This window comes from Chelonoidis abingdonii, chromosome 2, assembly GCF_003597395.2.
Source record: "Chelonoidis abingdonii isolate Lonesome George chromosome 2, CheloAbing_2.0, whole genome shotgun sequence".
Taxonomy (NCBI): Eukaryota; Metazoa; Chordata; order Testudines; family Testudinidae; genus Chelonoidis; species Chelonoidis abingdonii.
This window is the reverse complement of record NC_133770.1, coordinates 174,977,562-174,999,573: the sequence shown is the minus strand read 5'-3', so window position 1 is coordinate 174,999,573 and position 22,012 is coordinate 174,977,562. Positions and strand designations below refer to the sequence as shown.

At 44.0% G+C, this 22,012-nt stretch overlaps 1 protein-coding gene across 1 annotated transcript; it reads right to left on the bottom strand.

Annotated features, from left to right (window-relative positions):
- Window positions 1-697: 697 nt before the first annotated feature.
- LOC116832021 (leukocyte elastase inhibitor-like) lies at window positions 698-11,109 on the bottom strand. The gene is made up of 7 exons (XM_032792422.2): window positions 10,927-11,109; window positions 7,688-7,810; window positions 6,909-7,040; window positions 4,914-5,031; window positions 3,981-4,123; window positions 2,329-2,484; window positions 698-1,277 (listed from the first exon to the last, which is right to left on the bottom strand). The coding sequence occupies exons 1-7, from the start codon at window positions 11,092-11,094 to the stop codon at window positions 873-875; spliced, it is 1,245 nt and encodes a 414-aa protein (XP_032648313.1). The 5' UTR covers window positions 11,095-11,109; the 3' UTR covers window positions 698-872.
- Window positions 11,110-22,012: the final 10,903 nt, after the last annotated feature.

The window sequence follows — 22,012 nt, the reverse complement described above, 5'->3', positions numbered from 1 at the left end:
AACAATGTTTTATGACTAACCATTTATTATTAGGAAACAGGGGAGTATAAAACTGGAGAATGAAACTGAGTAGAATTGCCAAAATATCAATTTTATTAGTATTACTCACTTGTCCACTTAAGAATGATTAGAAGAAGATGTACGTTACATCCCCAAGGAGTGCATCTGTATTCAGAACAGCACTTAAACACATGCTAAGAACATGCTTTAGTCCTATTCCAATCAATGGGACATGAGTACATGCCCAAGTGCTCCCTTGAACAGGAAGTCTATATACTGTCTATCACCATGTGACCATTTGTAGTAGTGTTATACTCGTGCTGCTTCTGTCTTACGTGAATACATACAGGTATGTCTTCAACTTCTGTTTGGCTTATTTCCCTGCCACTGCTGAAAATGACAAAATATGTAGCGAATTGTTGAATGCTTGACTTGATAGCTGTATAGATGCATTGCAGTTTTATGGGCTAAAAGGGTCAAAAGCAATATACATCTATAACACTTCACTAAAGAAAAGTCATAAAATTCATAGCTCTTTACTTCACTAATTATTATCAAAGCTTTGGTTCAAGGAGATTCCTAGTGATCTGGAACTTAGCACAGGAGCCCTTTCTCAGGTGCTGAGAGAGTGGGACATTCTTTAAGTAGGAACCAGAAGCAAGCTTGTGCAGGGAGGGAAACAGCAGCCAAGGTAGGACTAGCATCACAGTCCTGCCATGAGCATAGTGTGCATTTTCACCCATAACTATGGAGTCACTATATAGATACAGTGCAAAGAAAAGAGCAAATGAAGAGAATAACATTTCTGTTGTATTTTCTGTACTATAGTTCCATGGCCTGGGATTTCTCTTGTCTTAATTGGAGATTTTCCTTTAAGGGGAAGAAAATCTACCATAGAAGAGAATGCATTTGGTTTTTTGGTGTCTGATAAAGAAGAGGAAAGGGTGATCAGCTACAAACTGTACAGGTATCCTGGTTGAGGTTGTACTTATTCCAGTTCCAGTTGCAGCTGCTGCCACAGTGCCCTCTTCATTGACCTCTATAAAAGCCTTATGGACAACGTGACTCAAAAACAGGCCACCTTCTTTTGCCATTCCAGATAAATCCGATACTCCTGGGCGAAACACATCAGTCATTCCTAAAGCCTGTAAATATTTGTTAAGTTGAGCACTTGTCTCAATTTTGAACTGAGGAAGAGACACCTCCACTTCATCTTCTTTCAAATGGTCAGGGCTATTCCAAGTTGATAATTTCTCATAGGTAAGTTCCTTTTCCAGGTACAGGCATAAAGATATATTGGAATCAGAATCTTGTGATTATGCATCAAAATCAACAAAACACAGAACTGTGTGAGAAGGTGGGAAAAGTGATTTTTCATTCACATTGTGGTAGCCGCATCAGGCATGATTCTTACAATACTACTGGGATCAGTAGCATGATGTACACTTAGAGTATGTCTACAAAGGGATAAAGCCAACAGCTGCTCACATCAGCTGACTCAGGCTGCGTGGCTGAAAAATTGCAGTGTGTACATTCAACCTCAGGCTAGAGCCCAACCTCTGGGACCCTCCACCCACACAGGGTCTTGGAGAGCTGTCTCCAGCCTGAGCCTCAACATCTGCAGAGCAGTTTTTAGCCCCTCAGCCCAAACAGCTTTTATCTCCCTGTAGCTATACCCTAAATATTTCCAAATAAGTGTTTGTCCAGTGTTGGAAAAAGAAACAAGATTCTATAAACAATGTAAATATGACCACAATGCTGGGTCACCAGTGTGAGTCAATGGTGAAACTTTTAGCTTCAGTGGACAGATTTCTGTCATTAAAGTAAAAGAACTTGATCCTGCACCAGTGAAGTCAATGGGTGTTTTGCAATTGAATTGTATGGAAGAAAGGTTAGGGAGCTGGATCAGATGTTAAGTCTGGCAGCAATATGTGGCAGACAGCCTCTGTGGATCTGCCGATGTGTTACCTATACTGTTTGCATTTATTGTTCATTCATTTTTAGACTGGTCTGTGTGGGTATTAATTATTTCAAAAGGTTGATAATACAAAAATGTAGCAATTAGCTATTAATTACATTGTCACCGTGCCCTATTTGGAAAATAAAATGTCTGGCTAATTGTTTGTTTTCTAAAAATTTATTAGTCACAGGAACACCACAAGCAACCTGCCTTCAGATTTACTATTCAACATGCTGCATACTCTGCAACAAGGAGGAAGAAAAGGAGTTTTCTCCTATACCGTCTGTCCAGCTGATGAGAGATACACAAAACATTGCTATGTTCATATTCCGATTATAAGGTTATCATCTCATCATAGGTAACTTTACCTCTGTTAGACCCGTGTAGTCTTTTGGCAGCAGTATATACATACTCAGGTCACCACCCTTGTGTGGGAGTTCAAGCACCTGACAATCATGCTCCTCAATTGTAGCTATTTTATATTTGCCCTTCTGGTACATCATCTTCACAGGTTTGCTTGTAGTCTGAAAGCAGTGGCAAGTAATTAGAAAATGAGATACATACAACGAATCCCATCGTATTATTACATTTTTTCTTGTATTATAACTTCTCTTGGACCAAAATGGTTGTTTTGGGGCCAGATTTTCACCTTCTAAAGAAAGGTACATATAGCCCTCTTGAACCTTTTCAAACATCTCAACAGTTTTTTCTCTACCTTGGCCTGAAGGGAAAGGGATCAGTCAGGTCTGATGGAAGGGGGGACTGGGAAACCCCATAAAGCCCATCCTCGTGATCCAGGATTTCACCATGCTGCTTCTCCCCTGCTTCTTTGAAGCTGAAATGCCATTTATCATCTCCCTGTGCCAGCGCTTAGGCGCACCCACCCCAAAATGAATAGAAGGTTTAGAAGAAGAGTTAATGCTATTTCTTTGGACCAACAGTTTCAGAAGCTGCCACTGGTAATGTGTGCCTCCGTTTGTTTGCCCGACCTGAGAACAATGCTAAGGTTAAAACTATAGGCTTTTCATCTTTCATTTAATTTTAATTTCAATATAGAAGCATGTTCTCAGGTTAAACTGACCCAGAAATTTACAAAACCTAAAAGCAATAGAAATATTTCCATGAAAGTGTTTTGTGAATGTTCCACTAGGAACAATTTTCCTTTTGCTAAGCAAATGTTTCCCTGCAGTGTTGCCAAGCTATTTTTGATGCATTGTGCTTAAGCGTGACCAACAGAAGGTGAACTGAACTAAAGGAATATGAAGCTGGCTATTCTACATTCATTGCCCACACAACATGGGGAGGGTGGGGGAGTAGCCCAGGGACAATGTACAGAATGTCACCTAAAAAAACCCACTTTCAATATTCAGCCTTAATGAGGAGAGAGATCAGTCTGGTGACAGAATGTGGAAACTGAACACAGACTAAATGGATCTCTTGGTGGCAGTCATTGTAAATGTGGCACCAGAACAACTCATTGTATGTCTGAATATGAGCAAACTAGTTAAGGGTCTATGAAGAAAATGATTAGAGGTCAGATTGTGAACTGCTCCAAATTAGGAGTGTAGTGCAGGAAGGCACAAGAAGCACACTTGTGCTAGGCCTCTGCTCAGGGGCCAGTCGGTCTTTGCTCACATGAATGCAAATCTTTACAAGAGTAGTGAACCTAACTGCACCCGCAGCCTCAAAGGGAATGGGAAGAAAGCAGAGCTACATTCTGAATACTTCCACTCCTGCCAGAAGATCTGACAGACCATGGGGGGGCAGATGCTTCAGTTTCTTATACACGGCTTCTCCTGTGCCCCAGGTGGCTTTGTGAGGCATTGTACCTGTGTCAGGCATGATGCACTCTCCTAGCAGAAGTTCTGGGAAACAACTACCTCTTCACCCCCACAGCTGGTCCCTAGGCCATAATAGACCCTAGATTTAAGGGGACACATCCCACATTAGCTCCTTGTTATCTGCCAACCATGTAAAACAATAGGAGCAATGATGTGATATGTGTATTTCTGTAATCTACCTTGTTAATCTGAAAAGGTCTTTCTTTGGTGTTTTCTTTCTTAAATTCCACTTCCCATTGTCCTTTGAAGAAGATAGCATTCACGAGAACTAACACAGTAGCAGCAGAAAGAGTGCCCGGGGCAAAGAGATCCTTGATTTTACCTTAAAGAAAGGGAGGCAAGTTAGTTTGTTTTGGCAGATTGGTAACACTAGTGCCATTTCTGTGCTGTAATAACATAGATGTACATTGCATGTATGTAACTGTGTATAAGAATATAAACATGATACTAGACACACATGAAAGATGTTAGACTGACAGACCTGAGAGGCTGAAATCTTCTGCCTATTCACAGAACAAGTGCAACACAAACAGCATTTCTGTAGCTTCCATACACTGACATACTGATGTGCCTCAAGTGACCAATGGAGAACAGATGTCACCTCCCAAAGTGGCCATTTTATTTTTTGCTTCTCCTGACTAGTCTTGGCTCCAGGTCAAATTTTAAGTAGTGCGCTGTCATTTACCTTATCTCTATAAGAGCTCAAAAATCAAGATACTTTCTCAAGGTCCCTCCTTCTTGCCCCAATACCTGCATCTGATTGGATAATTCCTTAACTCCATGCAGTCAACCACACATGTGGTCTCATCCAGTGCCCACTGAAGTCATCAGAAAAACTCCTGTTGATTTCAGTGGGTGTTGTATTAGGTCCCAGCATTTGCTGGCTACTCTGTTCTCCTCAAATATGTTTTCTCTATGGAAATTAATGATCTACCTCTTGGTCACTCAGGTGATCAAATCATGGAGAGCTGTCACAGTAGCTCCATACATCTGTGCTGCAATTAGGAAACATTTTACTGCTCCAGGTTTTTAAGCACCTTGTACACTTTAAGCACCTCGCTGTTTTTGATTAAATATCAAGAAATAGCAGCCAATGGTTGACTTGTCCTTACCCTTTGTAAAGGTTTCAACCCACAAATTTATCTGCTCCCTGGTTTCCTCTGCAGCATTCAGAAAATCAGAAGGTTTCAATTCAGCCTGGTATAACTTTTGTATGCAGGATAGGTATTCCTGTACAATAAGAGAGAATGTCAGAACAATACATCAGAAAACAGGTATTTTAATAAAAGGTGTTCTAAATAAAATAAAATGTGCCTGTTTTTTACTTCTGCGATACTGCAAAAGGATTTTTGTACATGCTAGAGACAGTGTGGGGACTAGCAGAATGAACTGGACCAGTTGGGTAGAGTGTAGGGATACAGGGCCATACAGGTTTCGACAGTTTGCATAAAACAGCCAAACACTGAACCTTTCTGAAGTTCCGCCAGCTGATAAATGACTCTGCCACAGACTCATTTTATGACATTGAGAGAGTCATTTAATCTTTGTGTCTCAGTTCCCCGTCTGTGAAATAAGCAGTATCACTATCCTTTTCTTCTACCCTAGTGTCTGTCTTGTCTATTTATATTGGAAGTTTTAGGGCAGGGACTGTCTTTTACTATTTTTCTAGAACATTCTAGCACAACAAAGCCTTGACCTTAGTTAGGGCACCTAGGTTTTACTACTGTGAAAATAATGACTACTCACCAGATTTGAGTAGTTTTGCTGTGGTGAGTTTTCACATCCAATCTTACTATGTGAGGCTCATTTACTATTTTTTGTTTAGATGCAATAAACACATATATCCCCCTAACAGCCCAACCACATGAGCAGGCATTTACAGAACATCAGATTCTTATTACACAACAACTTAGGTCACTCTTGAGTAACAAGAATATATGATTGTCACAGGTTCTGTAGTGGTCCTTAAATGCCTGCTCATGCTCCAAAGGGCTGGGGGACCGTTCTTAGCTAGTCCACTTCCTATATGTCTCTGGTCACTTCTGTCCCTGTCTAACCTAGTGTGTCACTGACTGTACATTTATATGTAATTCATGAACGTCTTTGAAGCATTGTCTCTTAATGTTTCGTTTTCCCACCAGCTAAGATAACTAAGAATGGCTGCAACGGTACTTCCACATGAAATTTCAGACTAGAAGTAGATTTTGAAAACTGATTTGTGAACAGTTTTTGGGCCTATGAAATTTCAAACAAATCAAACAAACAGCAAGGCCCTGTAAATAACAAGAAATGAATTGATTAAAAAGGTGACCTGAAACTTTGTGGAGGAATAATTCACCCCAGAACATAATTAGCAATTCTATTGAAGATGCATGATCCAGAATAATTCTAGATCACTCTCTCATCTCTGTGTTGCTTCTAGAGTGCTAACAAGAGTAAAAAGCATTACAATCTTAATTTTGTCAGTCAAATAAACAGCTGCAACTCTGAATATATATCTGAGTATCAGGTGCCATGATTAAACAGTTACTTTTTGACTATAGCAACCCTGTAATTTTATTTTTCTGTTGATTTATCAAAGTAATTATATAAATAATAGTTACAAAGCTGAAAACAAACCTGGGTAATAATAATGTACTGCATAAAACAGCTTTTCAGGGCAAGATTTACATAACACTGTTTCTTTGTTATATTTTTGTACAATGTCTAGCCCAGTGAGACCCTGGCCTGTAGGCACTACAGTAATGCAAATAATATTAGTAAACACTTAGAAATTTTGCTTTCAGTGCTGTTCAACACACCTAATTGCACTTAGGTTCCAGTGCTCTGAGACCAGGGAGGAAATGAGCACATCCTGTAAATAAGACTTTAGCTTGAAGTTCTCTTAAACTTTCCATTCTGGAACCAGATGAATTTATTTCAAGCTGATTGGCTGTTCTGTCCTACTATTCAGTAACTCCATGGGATCAACTCCACCCTTTGTCTAAGTGGACACAACTCCCATTCAAGTCAGCAGGAAATGAGACCTCAACTGAACAAAGCCCACGTTCATCTTTGTTGGTCCTACAATGTCACCGGCCACTAATGTGAACCCCAGTGCAACTCACCTGAAGAAACTGGAATGTCTGTTCTCCATACAGTCTGTTGGCATTAGCCAGTTCATAAGTGGTGGGTTTGTTGATTGCTGAGAAGATGTCATGAAACTGGGAATGAATCCCTCCAGGTATATCACACTGAACCTCCAAATAACACAAAGTTTCTATAGTTTATTTCTGACCGAAAATGGTTGATGACAGAGGCATTGTTTGTTTTGTTTTTTTTTAATTGTTCTTCTATGAAACTATTTGGATTCAATAACTTAACTAGCTTTGCCTTCTCTGGCTTGTTTTTATTCCTGATAGTCTGGAGATCTATGGAGCAAAAGCCCTGTTATAAGGACTAAGGAATCCGTGGCTCTTTTGGGATGTTCCACTTGTTACTTATGGAGCACTACACATGCAAATTTGTTGAACAGTGAAAAACGTTCAGGTTAGTAGAGTTGCAAATGTTTTCTGTGTGTCTGATTTATACATGCACATGTGCTCATGACCATGGTAGGAGCCCACTGAAATAGCAAAATGCAAAATGAACTGATCACTTGTGAATGCAGTTGTGATTAGTGCATCCACAAATCAATCATATAATTGTACAACATTTTAGTAAAGAACCCTAACCCTTGCTTTTTGCTACCTTGTATACATTTTTATCCTTCTCCCTATACTTTCTATCACCCCTCACCACAGCATTCTCCCCACACATTTTGATGTTATAATTCTAATCTGTTAATTTTGAATTCATATGAAAATTCCCCAAAGTTTGTCCAACTTTAACATTTGTTTTAAGATACCGACCGCTGGGGAGGAAAAGGTAGTTTGCGACTGCTCTCTGAATTGTCATCATTTCTTGTTGCTTCAGAAGAGCTTCCAGGCCCAGGATTTTCATTTTCTCTAAGTTCTGTGAAGTTAAGCTCCTGAAATAGAAATGTAACATTGCAACAATCATACACTATATTGATTTACTTATGCCAATGTGTGAAACAACTTGTCGCAGAGAATTCAGTTTTCTATCTTACCTGCTGTCCTTTCTATTGGAGATGGACATCATGATGTAAAAAGGCAGGTGTTCTCTACTATTATCAATGGATACCCTAGTCCATCCATTGACATCAAAATCAGCAAGCCATTTGGTGAATACTACTTAAAATGACTGGAAAGGAGAGCTATATTTTTATGATTGTGGAACTCACTGCCTACTTATTCCCATAATATTCAGTTTTTACACAATGTACAATAGGGCAATTGTAGTGGGGCAGTTACCCCTCTCCAGCTCAGCAAGGGTTAAAAGCCATCCCTTAGAGGGAGCTGGGGCTGAGAATGAATCGGAAAAGGCTGAAAGGCCAGTCAGGGCCAGGCTGGGAAAGAAGAGAAGGAAGGGAGAGAGGGACCTGGCTACCTGCCTGGGAGCTCAGGGTACTGGGAGTAGAGCAGGGCTGAGGAAAGGCAAGTGAAGCTGAGGAGCTCCAGCCTGGCAAATCCCCAGCCTGCGGGCCTTGCTAAAGGCCAAAGCCAGTACAGGGGTTGCAGAGGGGCTGCCCAGGGTTAGGCAGAGGCAGCTGGTCCTAACCCTTGCCAATGATGAGTGGTCATTACAGACTTCAGTCTGCCCAAGGGAAAGCAAGCTGGATGATGACTGGTGGTAGGCACTGAGGTAAAGTGGGCATAGAGGGTTGGGGATTCCCTTGGGATGGGAGACCCAGAGCGTGGGGGTACTGCTGACGCAGAACCTGAGATAAAGGGCACCAGGGGCCGGGAGGGACATGAGGCCTGAGGCAAGCAAAACATCGGCCAGCGGAGGGCGCTCCAAAGGTTGAAGAGCTAATTCCCGAGATGACCAGCAGGAGGTGCCGCGCCATTGAGTCTTGCTTCTCTACAGCAATACATTCAGTAGGGTTCTACAGGTGTGCAGCGATCTTGGATAAAAGCTTATTTTTTAAAAAACCTAAATTCAAGGAACAATCTGAAGACAAAAGAAAATGCTTTCAGAGTTTGCTAGGTTTAATTCCAACAAATGCAGTGTTTGTTTGTCAAATATAGAGTTAGTTCCTGCCAATATTTAAGTGGACATGAATTTTGCAGTTGACTTCAGTGCCGGCAACATTGGAACCTGATTTTTTTTTAATTGCATTCCTCTTGTATGCAGATCCTTTTACATCTGCTAACAGTATTAGGTCACACATCCAGCCTTCAAATCAAAAGATCCATCTGAAATTTCTAATAATGACTCACATGATTCATGATTCTCCTTAACTATGGCAATTGCTACTTGTGCAGGCTTTATTACCCATGGAAAAAGAAACCGCTCCGAGGCCTTGGTTACACTTGAGAGTTACAGTGCAATAAAGCCACCCACAGCGCTGTAACTCACTCCCCGTCCACACTGGCAAGGCACATACAACGCTGTATCTCTGTGGCTACAGTGCTGCTTGTATTCTACCTCCCTGAGAGGAATAAAGAGTATAGCGCTGCTGCTGCTGCACTGGGGCACCAGTGTAAACAGGGAATAATCTTAGTACTCAGCAAAGAATCTTGTGGCACCTTATAGACTAACAGACGTTTTGGAGCATGAGCTTTCATGGGTGACATGCATCTGACGAAGTGGGGATTCTTTGCTGCTTTTACAGATCCAGACTAACACGGCTACCCCTCTGATACTTAGTACGCAGTGACTGACCTCTGGAAACTTCCCATAATCCTTTTAAGTGAAGGTTCTGCTCTTTGTTTTGTTGTGAACTCTGGGCTCCGGGAGCTGTTTATCAAAAAAAAAACCAAACACAGCTCCTATTTTCTATGAATGAGCAGAGGCAGGGGGGCTCCGTTTGGAACGCCCACAGCTAGTGTTTGCTTGAGAGAGAAGCACTGTGGCAGGCGGGGCAGGGGTCTGTTTCGGAGCGGCTGCTGATCTAGTCTGTGAGAAAAAAACAAACAGCTGTTGTTTGCTTTCAGTAAGTGAGGGGCGGGGAGGGGGTCAGAACTTGCAAGGCAGGGTGCTGACACAGTATAGGCTCCAAAAATCCACTCTCTGCCCCAAGCTCCCTGTCACACTCCACCCCACCTCCCCCTTTTGAAAAGCATGTTGCAGGCACTTGAACGCTGGGATAGCTGCCCATAATGCACTGCTCCCAATGCCACTGCAGATGCTGCAAACATGGCCATGACGGTGCGCTGGCAGCTGTCAGTGTGGACAAACTGCAGCGCTTTCCCTACTCAGCTGTACGAAGACAGGTTTAACTCCTAGCGCTGTACAGCGGCAAGTATAACCATACCCTGAGTTACAAGAAAAGGCTTGAGGAGCTCAGGTGACATTGCATGTGGTGTGACAAAGTTCCTCCTCTACCTTGGTGGGTGCTGCACTTATTGGCGGATTTTTTCATCTCAGTGAGTTTCCCCTCTTGCGGAACCCACAGTTTGGGTCAGCTCCTCCTGTGTCTGATCAGGAGTTGGGAGGTTTGGGGGGAACCTGGGCCCGCCCTCTACTCCGGGTTCCAGCCCAGGGCCCTGTGGATCGCAGCTGTCTATAGTGCCTCCTGTAACAGCTGCATGACAGCTACATCTCCCTGGGCTACTTCCCCATGGCCTCCTCCAAACACCTTCTTTATCCTCACCACCGGACCGTCCTCCTGGTGTCTGATAACGCTTGTACTCCTCAATCCTCCAGCAGTACACTCTCTCACTCTCAGCTCCTCACACACACTCCTTCTCCTCTGGCTCCTCCTTGCCTGACTGGGGTGAGCTCCTTTTTAAAGCCAGGTGCCCTGATTAGCCTGCCTTGATTGGCTGCAGGTGTTCTAATTAAAGCAGCTATCTCTACTGCCTTCCAGAAAGGTCTTAATTGGCTCCAGGTGCCTTGATTAACCTGGAGCAACTGCCATTTGGTTACCAGGGTACTAGGGATTTGTTTAGCCTGGGGCTAACATACCTGTTTCTCAGTACTTTACTGTAGCCATCTGGCCTTGCCCCATCAGTGGGAATAGTCTGCCATTGTTGAATAAATATGAAGGAATAAAACAAATGCCTTATTATTGCCTACCTTTTGTATCCGGGCGGCAGTATTACCTCTGGCCCCAAGAAGGACCATGCCCAGGGCAGCTGAGATACTCAGAGGAGAATAGATGATATTTCCAGATGGACGATCTTCATTCAGTACTTTGAAAAAGTCAAGGGAAAATTTGGTAGTTGCTTCACTGATGGAGCTCATTGTGAAAATGAAAAGCTTCAGAGGAAAAAAATAAACCAAATCAACAGAGTTCAACAGCCTTTTTTCTCAATCTCTTACTGCATCAGAGGATTTCAATGGCTTTCTTGCTAGTTATGCACACATGACTAGCCTCAGGGTGGGAATCCACCTAAATAATATAGATGGGGATAATACTCGAGTTTCTGACCCATAAGTTTTGGGAAGAATGGGATACAGGCCTTTAGAAAAAGAATTCCCACTGAGAAAGCAGCCTCATCCTCAGTTTTCCACTCAGGAAATTTTCTTCCACTCCTGTGCCTAATGGACAACACCGCAAGAAGTAAACTCTTCTACCAACACAGTTTCTTGGAACAATGAAGCATATTGATGCATCTTCCCCATCCTACTTCAGGGGAGTTATGCATGATTTACAACAGTATGAGTTCAAAATCAGGCTTCCTGAGAGGGATTACTGGATACTCCAATTTCTGTTTGTATGTGATCAGGGCCACATTAGGCTGTCTTTTGCACCCAGATATATCAAGAGTAACTTTGGTGGAGTTAATCCAGATATACACAGGTGTAAATTAGAACGTAATTTGACCACTCATGTCTAGGTAACAACAACAGACAATGGATAGAAAATGATCTGATTAATATGTGATAAGGTATCACTGAATCAGCTTGTTCTATTATAAAAGAAATATACACTATGTAAGATGTGTGAACATCTATTTATTGCAATACATTTTCCAGTTGAGGTTGACTGATAGAACATTATACTCTAATCTGTCTCCATTAACTGTGAAAAGGGATACCGTTGATTTCTTCCCAGGGAGGTATTCCAAGACTTTCACAAATAGGTAAAAAGACCCAGGTGAAGTTTTTCTGACAAATAGTTTATCTGATAAAAAATATAATCTTGGTTGACCTGAAACTATTCACCAATTTGACACAAATTTACCAAAAGTTTTGGGCCAAAAATACATTTTCAGGATAGATTTGTTAAGTGGCTGGAGTCAGGGCTGGCTTTAGGCCAATTCATCCAATTCCCCAGAAGAGGCCCCGTGCCGGCACCTAAGAGGGCCCTACGCTGGTGCCTTTTTAATTTTTACTCACCCGGTGGCACTCTGGGTCTTTGGCTGCATTTCAGTGGTGGGCCCTTCACTTGCTTCGAGTCTTCGGTGGCAGGTCCTTGAGTGCCGCCAAAGACCTGGAACAAGTGAAGGACCTGCTGCCAAAGTGTTGCCGAAGACCCAGGACGCACCCGGTGAGTACAAATCGGGCCCCACACTTGCTAAAGCTGGCCTTGACTCGAGGTGGGCTGTTTGCCCCCCTTTATCTACAGCCCAATGTATAGGTGGTGGCAATGTCCTGTACAACTTCTGCCCAAAGGTGAGGGTATTCAGCTGGGATGTTCAATTCCCCCCTGTGCCTGATTTGGAGCAGTGAGTTGAATTTGAAACTCTAACTGCTCAGGAAAATACCATGAGGCCTAGGCTATCGAGTGGCCTAGAGACTCTCTCACTGAAGCTTTTCTACTTCGTGTGAATTAAATTGCCGTTGGAGCAGGGACTTGAATGTGAATCCCCCTCATCTGAGAAGAGATTCTTTACTATGCATGTGGATGATCTAATTCCAAATTCTAATCCACTATTCCTCTGAAATTGTGTTATACGATATCTCCTTTTATTTTGTAAGCAAGAAAAGAGAAATATTTTTTCCACTCTATTTAGCACTGATAAGGCCCCAACTGGAGTATTGTGTCCAGTTCTGGGCACCACTCTTTGGGAAAAATATGGACAAATTGGAGAAAGTCCAGAGAAGAGCAAAAAAATTATTAAAAGTTTAGAAAACATGATCTATTAGGAAAGATTGAAAAAGTTGGGTTAGTTTAGTCTGGAGAAGAGAAGACTGAGGGGGAATATGATCACAGCCTTCAAGTACGTAAAAGATTGTTATAATGAGGAGAAAGATAAATTGTTCTCCTTAGCCACTAAGGACAGGACAAGAAGTAAGGGACTTAAATTGCACCAAGGGATATTTAGGTATAACATTAGGAAAAACGTCCTAACTGCAAGGAAGACAAGATGGGTGAGGTATCCTCTATTATTGGACCAAATTCTGTTGAGAGAGACAGGCTTTCGAGCCACATAGAGCTTTTCTCTAGGTCTAGGAAAGGTTCTCCCAGGATCACAGCAAAATGCAAGGTGGAACAGATCATAAACTGACACCCCCATCACTGGAAGTTTTTAAGAACAGGTTAGACAAAACCCTGTCAGGGATGATCTAGAAAATACTTAGTCCTGCCTCGGTGCAGGAGACTGGACTGGATGACCTGTTTAGGTCCCTTCCACTCCTTCATTTCTATGATAACATGATTTTCTTACTTACATATTTTGTTTCCATCTCAGACTCTTTTCAAAAATATGCACAGATTTACTGACGTCTGAGGTTGAGAAGAGAACTTTGTGTGTTATTGTTAGTGCAAAATGCTTAGAAAGCATTCTTAGAAAAGGTAAGAATATTGCTGAAAATTTCTTTTCTAATCATCAACAGCTGGCAAATTACACATTTCACAAGGGCTGATGATTATCTGTAGTAATGTAATATGCTTTGGAAAGTGGTGACAAACAGTTTGTGTAAACTCTGCAAGCCAAATTTTGCTCTTACACTGATATAAATGCATCATAACTTACCTTAAACCAATAGGATGTGTGGGACTCAGTGCTTCTGAAAATCAAGCTCTTTATTTAGGTACGTAAATTTGGGTTTAAATGATTACCTTTAAGCACCCATGTCTAAAATTGATGCCAAAGTGCCTCATCCACAGTCACACCGGAATATACTGTCAGAGTCAAGAATAGACTCCTGAGCCCCAGCCTTGCACCATTGGCACACGCTTCACTGTGGATGTAACATTCTGGACAGCTGGACTAATCTGTGCAATCCTAAAATGGACTGGATATAGCAAAAGGATTTACAAATATTCCCTTCACAAATCATAACAATAACTAAGACTGTAATGTACATAGAAGAAATGCTTACCTGGCTGTAGAAAGGAAGTTTGAAACTTGCTAGATGTTTGGTGTGGTGTCTTGAAAGGTACTGGAATATAAAGCATTTGCAACACCCACTGGCTTTATCATATGTTGAAATTATTAGATATATTATTGCTCAATGGTATCTTGCATAACTAATTAGAATGCAATCCACAGAATATTTTTTGTTAGTCATAAAATATAATTATAATTCTTATACTCCTGGAAAGATAAGACACTATTTGTCAGAGGCTACCTCTGCTGTATATGTTCACCGATCTTCCAACACAAAGCTGCCCTAAAACCGGTGTATTCAGCTCCTTGTGAATCCTCCTCCACTGCCATAGAGCCACCGTAGCCATGACTGATGAACAGAGTGCAGCTAGGGAAAAGTGAATGTGCATAACTTTATTCACATGAGAAGGCCCATTGAATTCACATGAATATGTACTTAAGTTTTTGTCAGACTGGGACCTTAATTTTATATTTTCACCAATCACATAAATAATCTCAGAACAGAGATAGGATAATTTAGTGGTGTTTTATTTCATCGCTGAGAGATCTGACAAGGCATGGGACTGGATAACAGATTTATCAGTTTTAAGGCCACAAGGGACTATTATGATCATATAGCTCAGTGGTTCCCAAACATTGTACCAGTTGACCCACCAACTGCATTTTCTTTTCTTTTCTTTCTTTTTAATTTATTTATTTATTTATTTTTGGTAATCCATTATTACATATGCGCACCCTCTGCCTGGCTCCGGAGCCCTAATCCCCGCCTGGTGTGGAGGGAAGCCACCAGGGACAGAATTTGGAGAGAAAACCTGCCCCAGCTGCTGTGGGGCGAGCAAGGGGCAGGTCTGCTCTCCAAGCCTGCACTGTCCCCAGGGCTTCCTGTCCACACCTGCTGGGCTGGGAGAGGTATATGTTTGTCTAGGCCAGTTCTGGCCCTGGGCGTGATAACCAATCTGTAATCTTCCATGACCCACCACATGGGAAACACTGATCTAGTTCGACTCCTGCATAACAAAGGCCAAAGAACCTCTCCCATTAAATTCATCAAGCCCATAACTTCTGTCTGAGCTATGTATAGCATACCATTCAGAAAAAACACCAGTCTTGATTTAAAAATGTTGTGATAGAGAATCTTACCCATGTAGGTAGATGTAGACTGTGATCAAGTCAATTCTAAACCTTCTTTTGGATAAACTAATCAGGTGGACCTTAAATCTCTCACAATGTGGTATGTCTTCCAGACCTCAAAATATTTTCTTGTAGTTCTTTTCTGAACATATTCCAATTTTCAGCATCCATTTGAGGTGTGGACTATGCTAGCTGAGCTACTTAAGCTGCTGCACTTCTTACTGTTACTGCAAAGGCTTGTCCAATTTAACCAAACCTCTAGAATTTGTTATATTTTGAAGAAATTTAAATGTGTATATATATGTATATATATTATTCTTTTACAACGGGATATTTACTTTTTAATGTATTTCTAACAAAATGGAGGTCCCTGCTAGGCAAATAATAATGATTCTTGTGTAAGAAGTATACTTTGCTAGCCCCCAGGGGCTCAGGAAGGTCAGAAGAAGCTGCATCAGGAAACTCCAGGATAAGGTTTGATGCAGGGAGTCAGAAAACAGCTGGAACTGATTGGTCTCCCAGGGCAGGGCCGGCTTTAGGTCTATTCCACCAATTCCCTCGAATCGGGCCCCGCGCTGAAGAGGGCCCCGGGCCCAATGAGAATCCCTTACCTGGCTAGAGGCTCCTTTTTAATTTTTACTCACCTGACAGCACTCTGGGTCTTCGGTGGCACTTCAGTGGCGGGTTCTTCGCTCGCTCTTGGTCTTCAGTGGTACTTCAGCGGTGGGTCCTTCGTTTGCTCTGGGTCTTCGGCAGCGGGTCCTTCAGTGCTGCCGAGGACCTGGAGCGAGTGAAGGACTCATCGCCGAAGTGCCGCCGAAGACTGGAGCACTGTCCAGTGAGTACAAACCCCACAAGTTTTTTTACATGTGTTTTTTTTTTTTTTCAGTCATTCCTGCCTGGCCGTGGGAACTGTTGGAATTGGGCCCCACACTTCCTAAAGCTGGCCCTGGCTGCAGGGAATACATCACATCTCTCTATGTGAGACAGATGCATGTATATCTATCATTCCTTATAGAGATAGAAAGATAGTCATGTACCTTTATTTGCTATTTTTCTCACTGACTGATAATATGGGATAGTATTAAAATGGAAAAAAGTCAATGATGGTTATGAAGGAGATTAGAGAGATACAATGTCTGATAGTGAACAGTCAGTATGAAAGTTTTAGAGTTCACTTAAATAGCTGAAAGCTAAGAAATAAAAATGATGACACAAGATGACAAACCTCCAGGTTTAATTTTTAAAGCAAATTTTACTTAACATTTTCTACTGATGCCCAGGTAAATTTCCACCTATGCAGAGCCCTTCCCTTTTACGGTGACAATGAATACACGATGTCAAGTAACACACAGACTGAAACAATGTTAGTATCAGCTTTTGCCTTTTGGCTTTGCTCCAGCCAGAGTCTCGCATCCCTGCAGCCCCGATCTCCCTGCCCGAGCCCCATGACCCCGTTACCCTGGCCAGAGCCCCGCAACACTGCAGCACCGCTCCCCTGGCCGGAGCTCTGCAACCCGGCAGCCCCGCTCTCCCGGCTGCTGCCCAGAGGCCCCGCTACCGCAGCTAGAGCCCTGCAACCCCACAGTCCCGCTCTCCCAGCTGAAGACCCGCATCCCCGTGATCCTGCTCCCCCGGCGGGAGCCCCGCAACCCTGCTGTCACGCTCTCCCAGCTGGAACCCCTCTACCCCGTGGCCCCGCTACCCCAGCCAGAACCCCGTAACCCTGCTGTCCCGCTATCCCGGCCGGAACCCTGCAACCCCACCATCCTGCTCCCCCGGCCAGAGCCCCAGGACCCCGCATCCCCGCTCTTCCTGCCAGAGCCCCGTGGCCCCGGTCCCCCGGCCCGAGAGTGGCAAGTGCGGCTGCCCTGCTTCCGCGGCCAGAGCTCCGCAACCCGGTGGTCCAGCTACCACCCGGGAGTGCGGAAATCCAAAGTGCTACCCGAATAGTACATGCCCTGCACTGCCTAAAGCCGGCCGTATCCTAGGGAGCCAGGCTGGGGCAGGTAAATGGAAGAAGTTAGCTTTTGGGATCTGATGTTGGCTAACTAAGAGTACAAAACCGATAGGCTACAGAGGGGCTTTTTCTAAGATGCTCATTAATTTGTTTAAAGTCTGTTTGGAATTGCCTCATATCTTTTCTGTGAAAGAAGAAGGAACTGGAGACTTCATTAAATATTGTGCGGAACTTTTCCCATGTCTCTTCCCTGAAGGAAATGGAAGCTGAAGACTTTGTTTAAATCCTGAGGAGAAGGTTGTTGGAATTGTGCTACCTCTCTCTGAAAGAAAGGAGGCTCCAGATATTTTGTTTTCTCAGATTGCTCAGGGACTCCACCATTGTTTTCTCAATCTGGAGGCAAGGTAACTTTGTTATTGTTTTATGGATGTCTTGCTGTAATTCTTTCACCATACTAATCATGATAAGAAGGATGTGTGCCTCTGAATCTGATGAACCTACAACATCAGAGCACCAGGGGAGGCAGGGCAATAGCCTCCTTAGAACCAGTTATTCAAGTCAGGACTTCAGGTCCACAAACCACATGATGTGGGATCTGATCTCCTGAGAGAGTGACTTGGGGCTGACCACAAGGTTTCCCACAGTAGAGGGGACTGGAAGTTATCAAAAGATCAGGACTGCTTGGAGCACCACCTGCTGGCTCTCACCAAGCAGAAGAGAAAGAGAAGCCTGTGCTGGTGGAGTGACATGCAGGAAAAAGGACTTGGAGCCCAGAGATTCCAGAATGATGAGGAAACTGAGACAGGAAATGACATACAAGTGTTCTGTATTTTGCATGGATGTGTACCTTGCTTGTGCTGTTGAAAAGTAAGTGTGATTGCAGTGCTGCCAACTTTCCTGATATCTCCCGGACTCACAACGGTTGGGCTGGGGTTGCAGACAGTCTGGTGACAACATAAAACACCCCAACTTTCTGGTGAATGTCAGCTCTGCCTAGGGGGAAAACAGCCAGGCTGCTTTCCCCACTAGGGAACAGTAGCAAAGCAGAGCTACTGCATGAATCAGGCAGAGCTCTCTAGCTCCTCTCCTCAGGAGCTGATTTCATTCTCAGAGGGGGAGATGGGGTGGAAGCAGAAAGAGCCCTGCAGCTTGGGGTAGCTCCCCCTCCCCCTGTGAGCAATGGGGATGACCCCTCTGCTCCTCCCCTCCCCCTGCAACACCTGGCCTGGGAAGAGCTGCAGGGGGTTAAAGCCCCCCTCCAGACCAGCTCCCAGCCTACAAGGGGGGAAAGGAGGACCTGCTGGAAACCCCTTTCCCAGGGAGAGAGGAGTGAAGAGCCCCAGGAGCTGCAGAGTGCAGAAGGAAGGCTGGGAGTGAGCAGTTCTGATAAGGGTTGGGGGACAGGCAGAGGGAGTTCCTGCAGCAGGGGTGAAAATCACCTTAATAAATATAGGAGTGTTGGCAATGCTAATTCTCTCTCTCTCTCTCTGTCTCTCTCTCACACACACACGCACACTGGGAATGAGCAATGAGAGGTCAAATATCAAAAAATGGATTAAAATAAATACAAAATAATCCCCCCCCTTAAAACTCTTTGGTGTGTGGGACAGACACCTGATTTTTGAGCCCTGAGGGTTGGCAATACTAGATTGGTTTAGAAATCCCTCTGCAAAGTGTCTTATTGGCGTCCTCAAGGGTTCTAAGAAGAGTTAAACTGTAAACCACAGTCCCTGCTGGGAGGGTGGAGCTGAGGGAAGGGTGAGATTGTTTGTGGGGGTTCAGCAGTGGCCATTGGGCTGAATCCACTTCCAAGGGGTATCAAGTAGTTTAAGCCCAGAGGGATGTTGACTGGGGCTGTGACATTGACAAAAAGATTTTACAAAAAATGCCTGCTTTGTGCAGAAAATGTTGACTTTATGTCCTAGCCCTAAACCTAAAATATTTTGGTTTCCAGCTGAAAAACTCTTATTCCAAAAGCCTGCTGTGATGCCTCCTTGGAGTTGTAGTGCAGTTGATGAACCAGATGGGAGTCAGTACAGTTCCACAGGATGGAATTGCTGGGGGTTTGGTTTGGGGTTTTTTTAATTTTTTTTTTTTAAAGAAAACCTAGCTATGTTTGCACACACAAAGCTATGTTAAAGGAACATGAAGATTGTAAAGTCAAGCAGGCAAGAGTTAGGAAAGTCCCAAATTAAGATGTCTGTTCTTCATGCTACAGTTTCTAATTACTCAATAACATTTTTCCACAGGTCTGCTGCCCCATTCAGTGCACAGGATGGACAGCACTAAGTAAATGAGCTACTATTATGTTTCTGCATTAAATATGTGGCCCCCACCTTTATTTACTGCACACCATTCAAACACAGCGCTGAAGACAGAATTATTAACTTCCTTATGAGCTTTTCTGTGGCACTCGTCAGAGTAGCAGCTGAGTGCATCCCAAATGGTAATGAGGCCACAACACCACAGTGAGATGATGATCTCCCCGTTTTACACTTGAGGTATGGAAATACTGGGACATCAAGGTCAACAGTATGCACAGGTATGGGAAGTGAGGGGTACTGTGGGTGCTGTGGGACTCCATGCATAAAACCTGGGAGTGTTTCCCGCACCTATGCTCTCCGCCCACACTCTGCTCCAAAACCCCTCATCTCACCCTTGTCTCAGGCCTCTGGTTCCAGGGCCCACCCCAATCCTGTTCCCATGCTGGGGCTCTGCTCCTGGGGCCTTGGCCACCAACCCTGGTCCCTGGCCACTGTCCCCATGCCCAGCTCCATGGCCAGCACTCTGATCTTGGCCCCACACCTGAGGCCCTGCTACCAGCCCTTACCCGGCCTCCCATCCTGGCCCCATGCCTGCCCCCCACTGTGGCCTTGGCCCTCTTACGTCTGTCCAGGTCCCCCCATCCTGGAGACACAGCCTGCTCCCAGCCTCAAGGGCAGGGGGCAGACAGGTAAAGGGACTGGGCTTTCAGCAACCCTACTACTAAAAATGTTCTTCCGCCACTGACAGTATGCATTGAATGAGAGTGCCAAATTTGAAATGCGTATGGCTTGACTTTTCTGTTTACTTGCTGGGGCCACCGGTTACTAGTACATAACCCACTAGGGAGTTCTGACCATTTCCTCCAGCCCCTTGTGGCCTGTTAGGTTTCATATTCCTTCAAATGCGTTGGTCTTAAAACTAGGCCCTCACTTCTGCTTTGTGTCACTTACCCCAAGTCAATTAGTACCTTAGATCTTTCACCAAAGACAAACACCAATCCTAGTAATTAACTAAAGACTTGTTAACTAAGAAAAGAAATGAGAGGGTTTTTTCAAGGTTAAGGCAAGCAAATGTATTTCTTTCTTCCAGAATTCAAGCTGATCGGATGAGCCCTTTTGCATGTAGCCTTTTCATGGGTGTGCAGGGGCAATTAGCAAAGTCTTTGTACTCTGATGTCTCACACTGGCCCATTCAGTTTTGGATAGCCCCTTCTGATGTGCAAGAGGTAAAAACTTTCATAGGGATTTAGCATTTTGCACTAGGTAACATTTTTTTCCTTTGTTTGGTGAGTTAGATATTTCAGAACAAACATTTTACAACTTGTAGTGAGGCAGCGTGGTTCCCCGCCACCCCAGAGAGGGACGAGCCCTTCCGGACACTGGAGTGGGCAGAGCTAGAGAGCTCTAAGCCCGCCCCTCAGAGGGTCAGGCGGTGCCCCGGAAGTATAAAGGCTCAGCCTCAGAACTCACTTGAGAGACAGCGCCGGGAAGCCAGACACATCTGGCCCAGCTCGTAATTGGGAAATCCCCGCGGCTCACGGTGTACCCAAGGACTGGCCTGCCCTGCCCTGCACCAGCTACCTGGAGCAGTTGCCAGGCCTGTCCTACTCCACTGCTAGGGCCCCAGGCTGAGATGCAGTGGAGTGGGAGGGCCTGCGTGCCCCCTGCCACCCAACTCACAGGTGGCAGTCTCCACCTCTCCCAGCACCTTTGGAGGCCTGGGCTCATTGCTACTGCTTGTACTGCTACTGCTCAGCCCCTGCTTGAGGGCCTGAGCACCTGATTCATTGTTTCCCGCCCTGACCTAGGGCCTGGGCTTACTGTACTTATTTCTGCTTCCAAACGGACTGCTGAGGGAGACTCCCATGTTTAGACTAATTTCCCAAGACATCAACAGTGTGTAGTGAGGCAGTGTGGTTCCCAGCCGCCCCGGAGGGGGACGAGCCCCCAGCTAACCTCTCTACAAACTGTATAGCAAATACTTAAGTATTTCCTTACAGCATGGAAAACAGAAATTATAAGAAGGATTAATACATGCAGCAACTTACAAGCATTTCATAAAGTTTAAATGTGTTATAAGTCTAATATCCATCTTAACCATAGTAACATACAGATGAGCTGGTCTGGTTTCCAGTAAGGAACTTCTCAGTGCTCAGCTGACGCCTAAATCTTGGCAAGAACTGGCCCCTGGTTTGCCAGCATCACAGCCTGATTTTGGGTCTCTGATCATTCCCAGGGTGAGTCATTATATGTTAACATTGTCAGAGGCTCACAGGCTTCTAACAGGTTGGAAGAGAATCTGGAAAAATCATTGGCCATCCCTGTAAATTGCTGGAGTCCCTTTGGTCTGAGCATTTCCTTAATGGCACTCAAAACGTCTCTATGTGTGCCACCAAATCCTTCAAAAGTCAAATTCTTGGAGTAAAGAACCTCAATTCTTCTCATTTTCAGCCTGTCTGTATTCAGCCTCATATTGCTCTCCTGGCCCTGTTTAGAAGTCGCCATAGCTTAGTATTGAGGATTTGGAT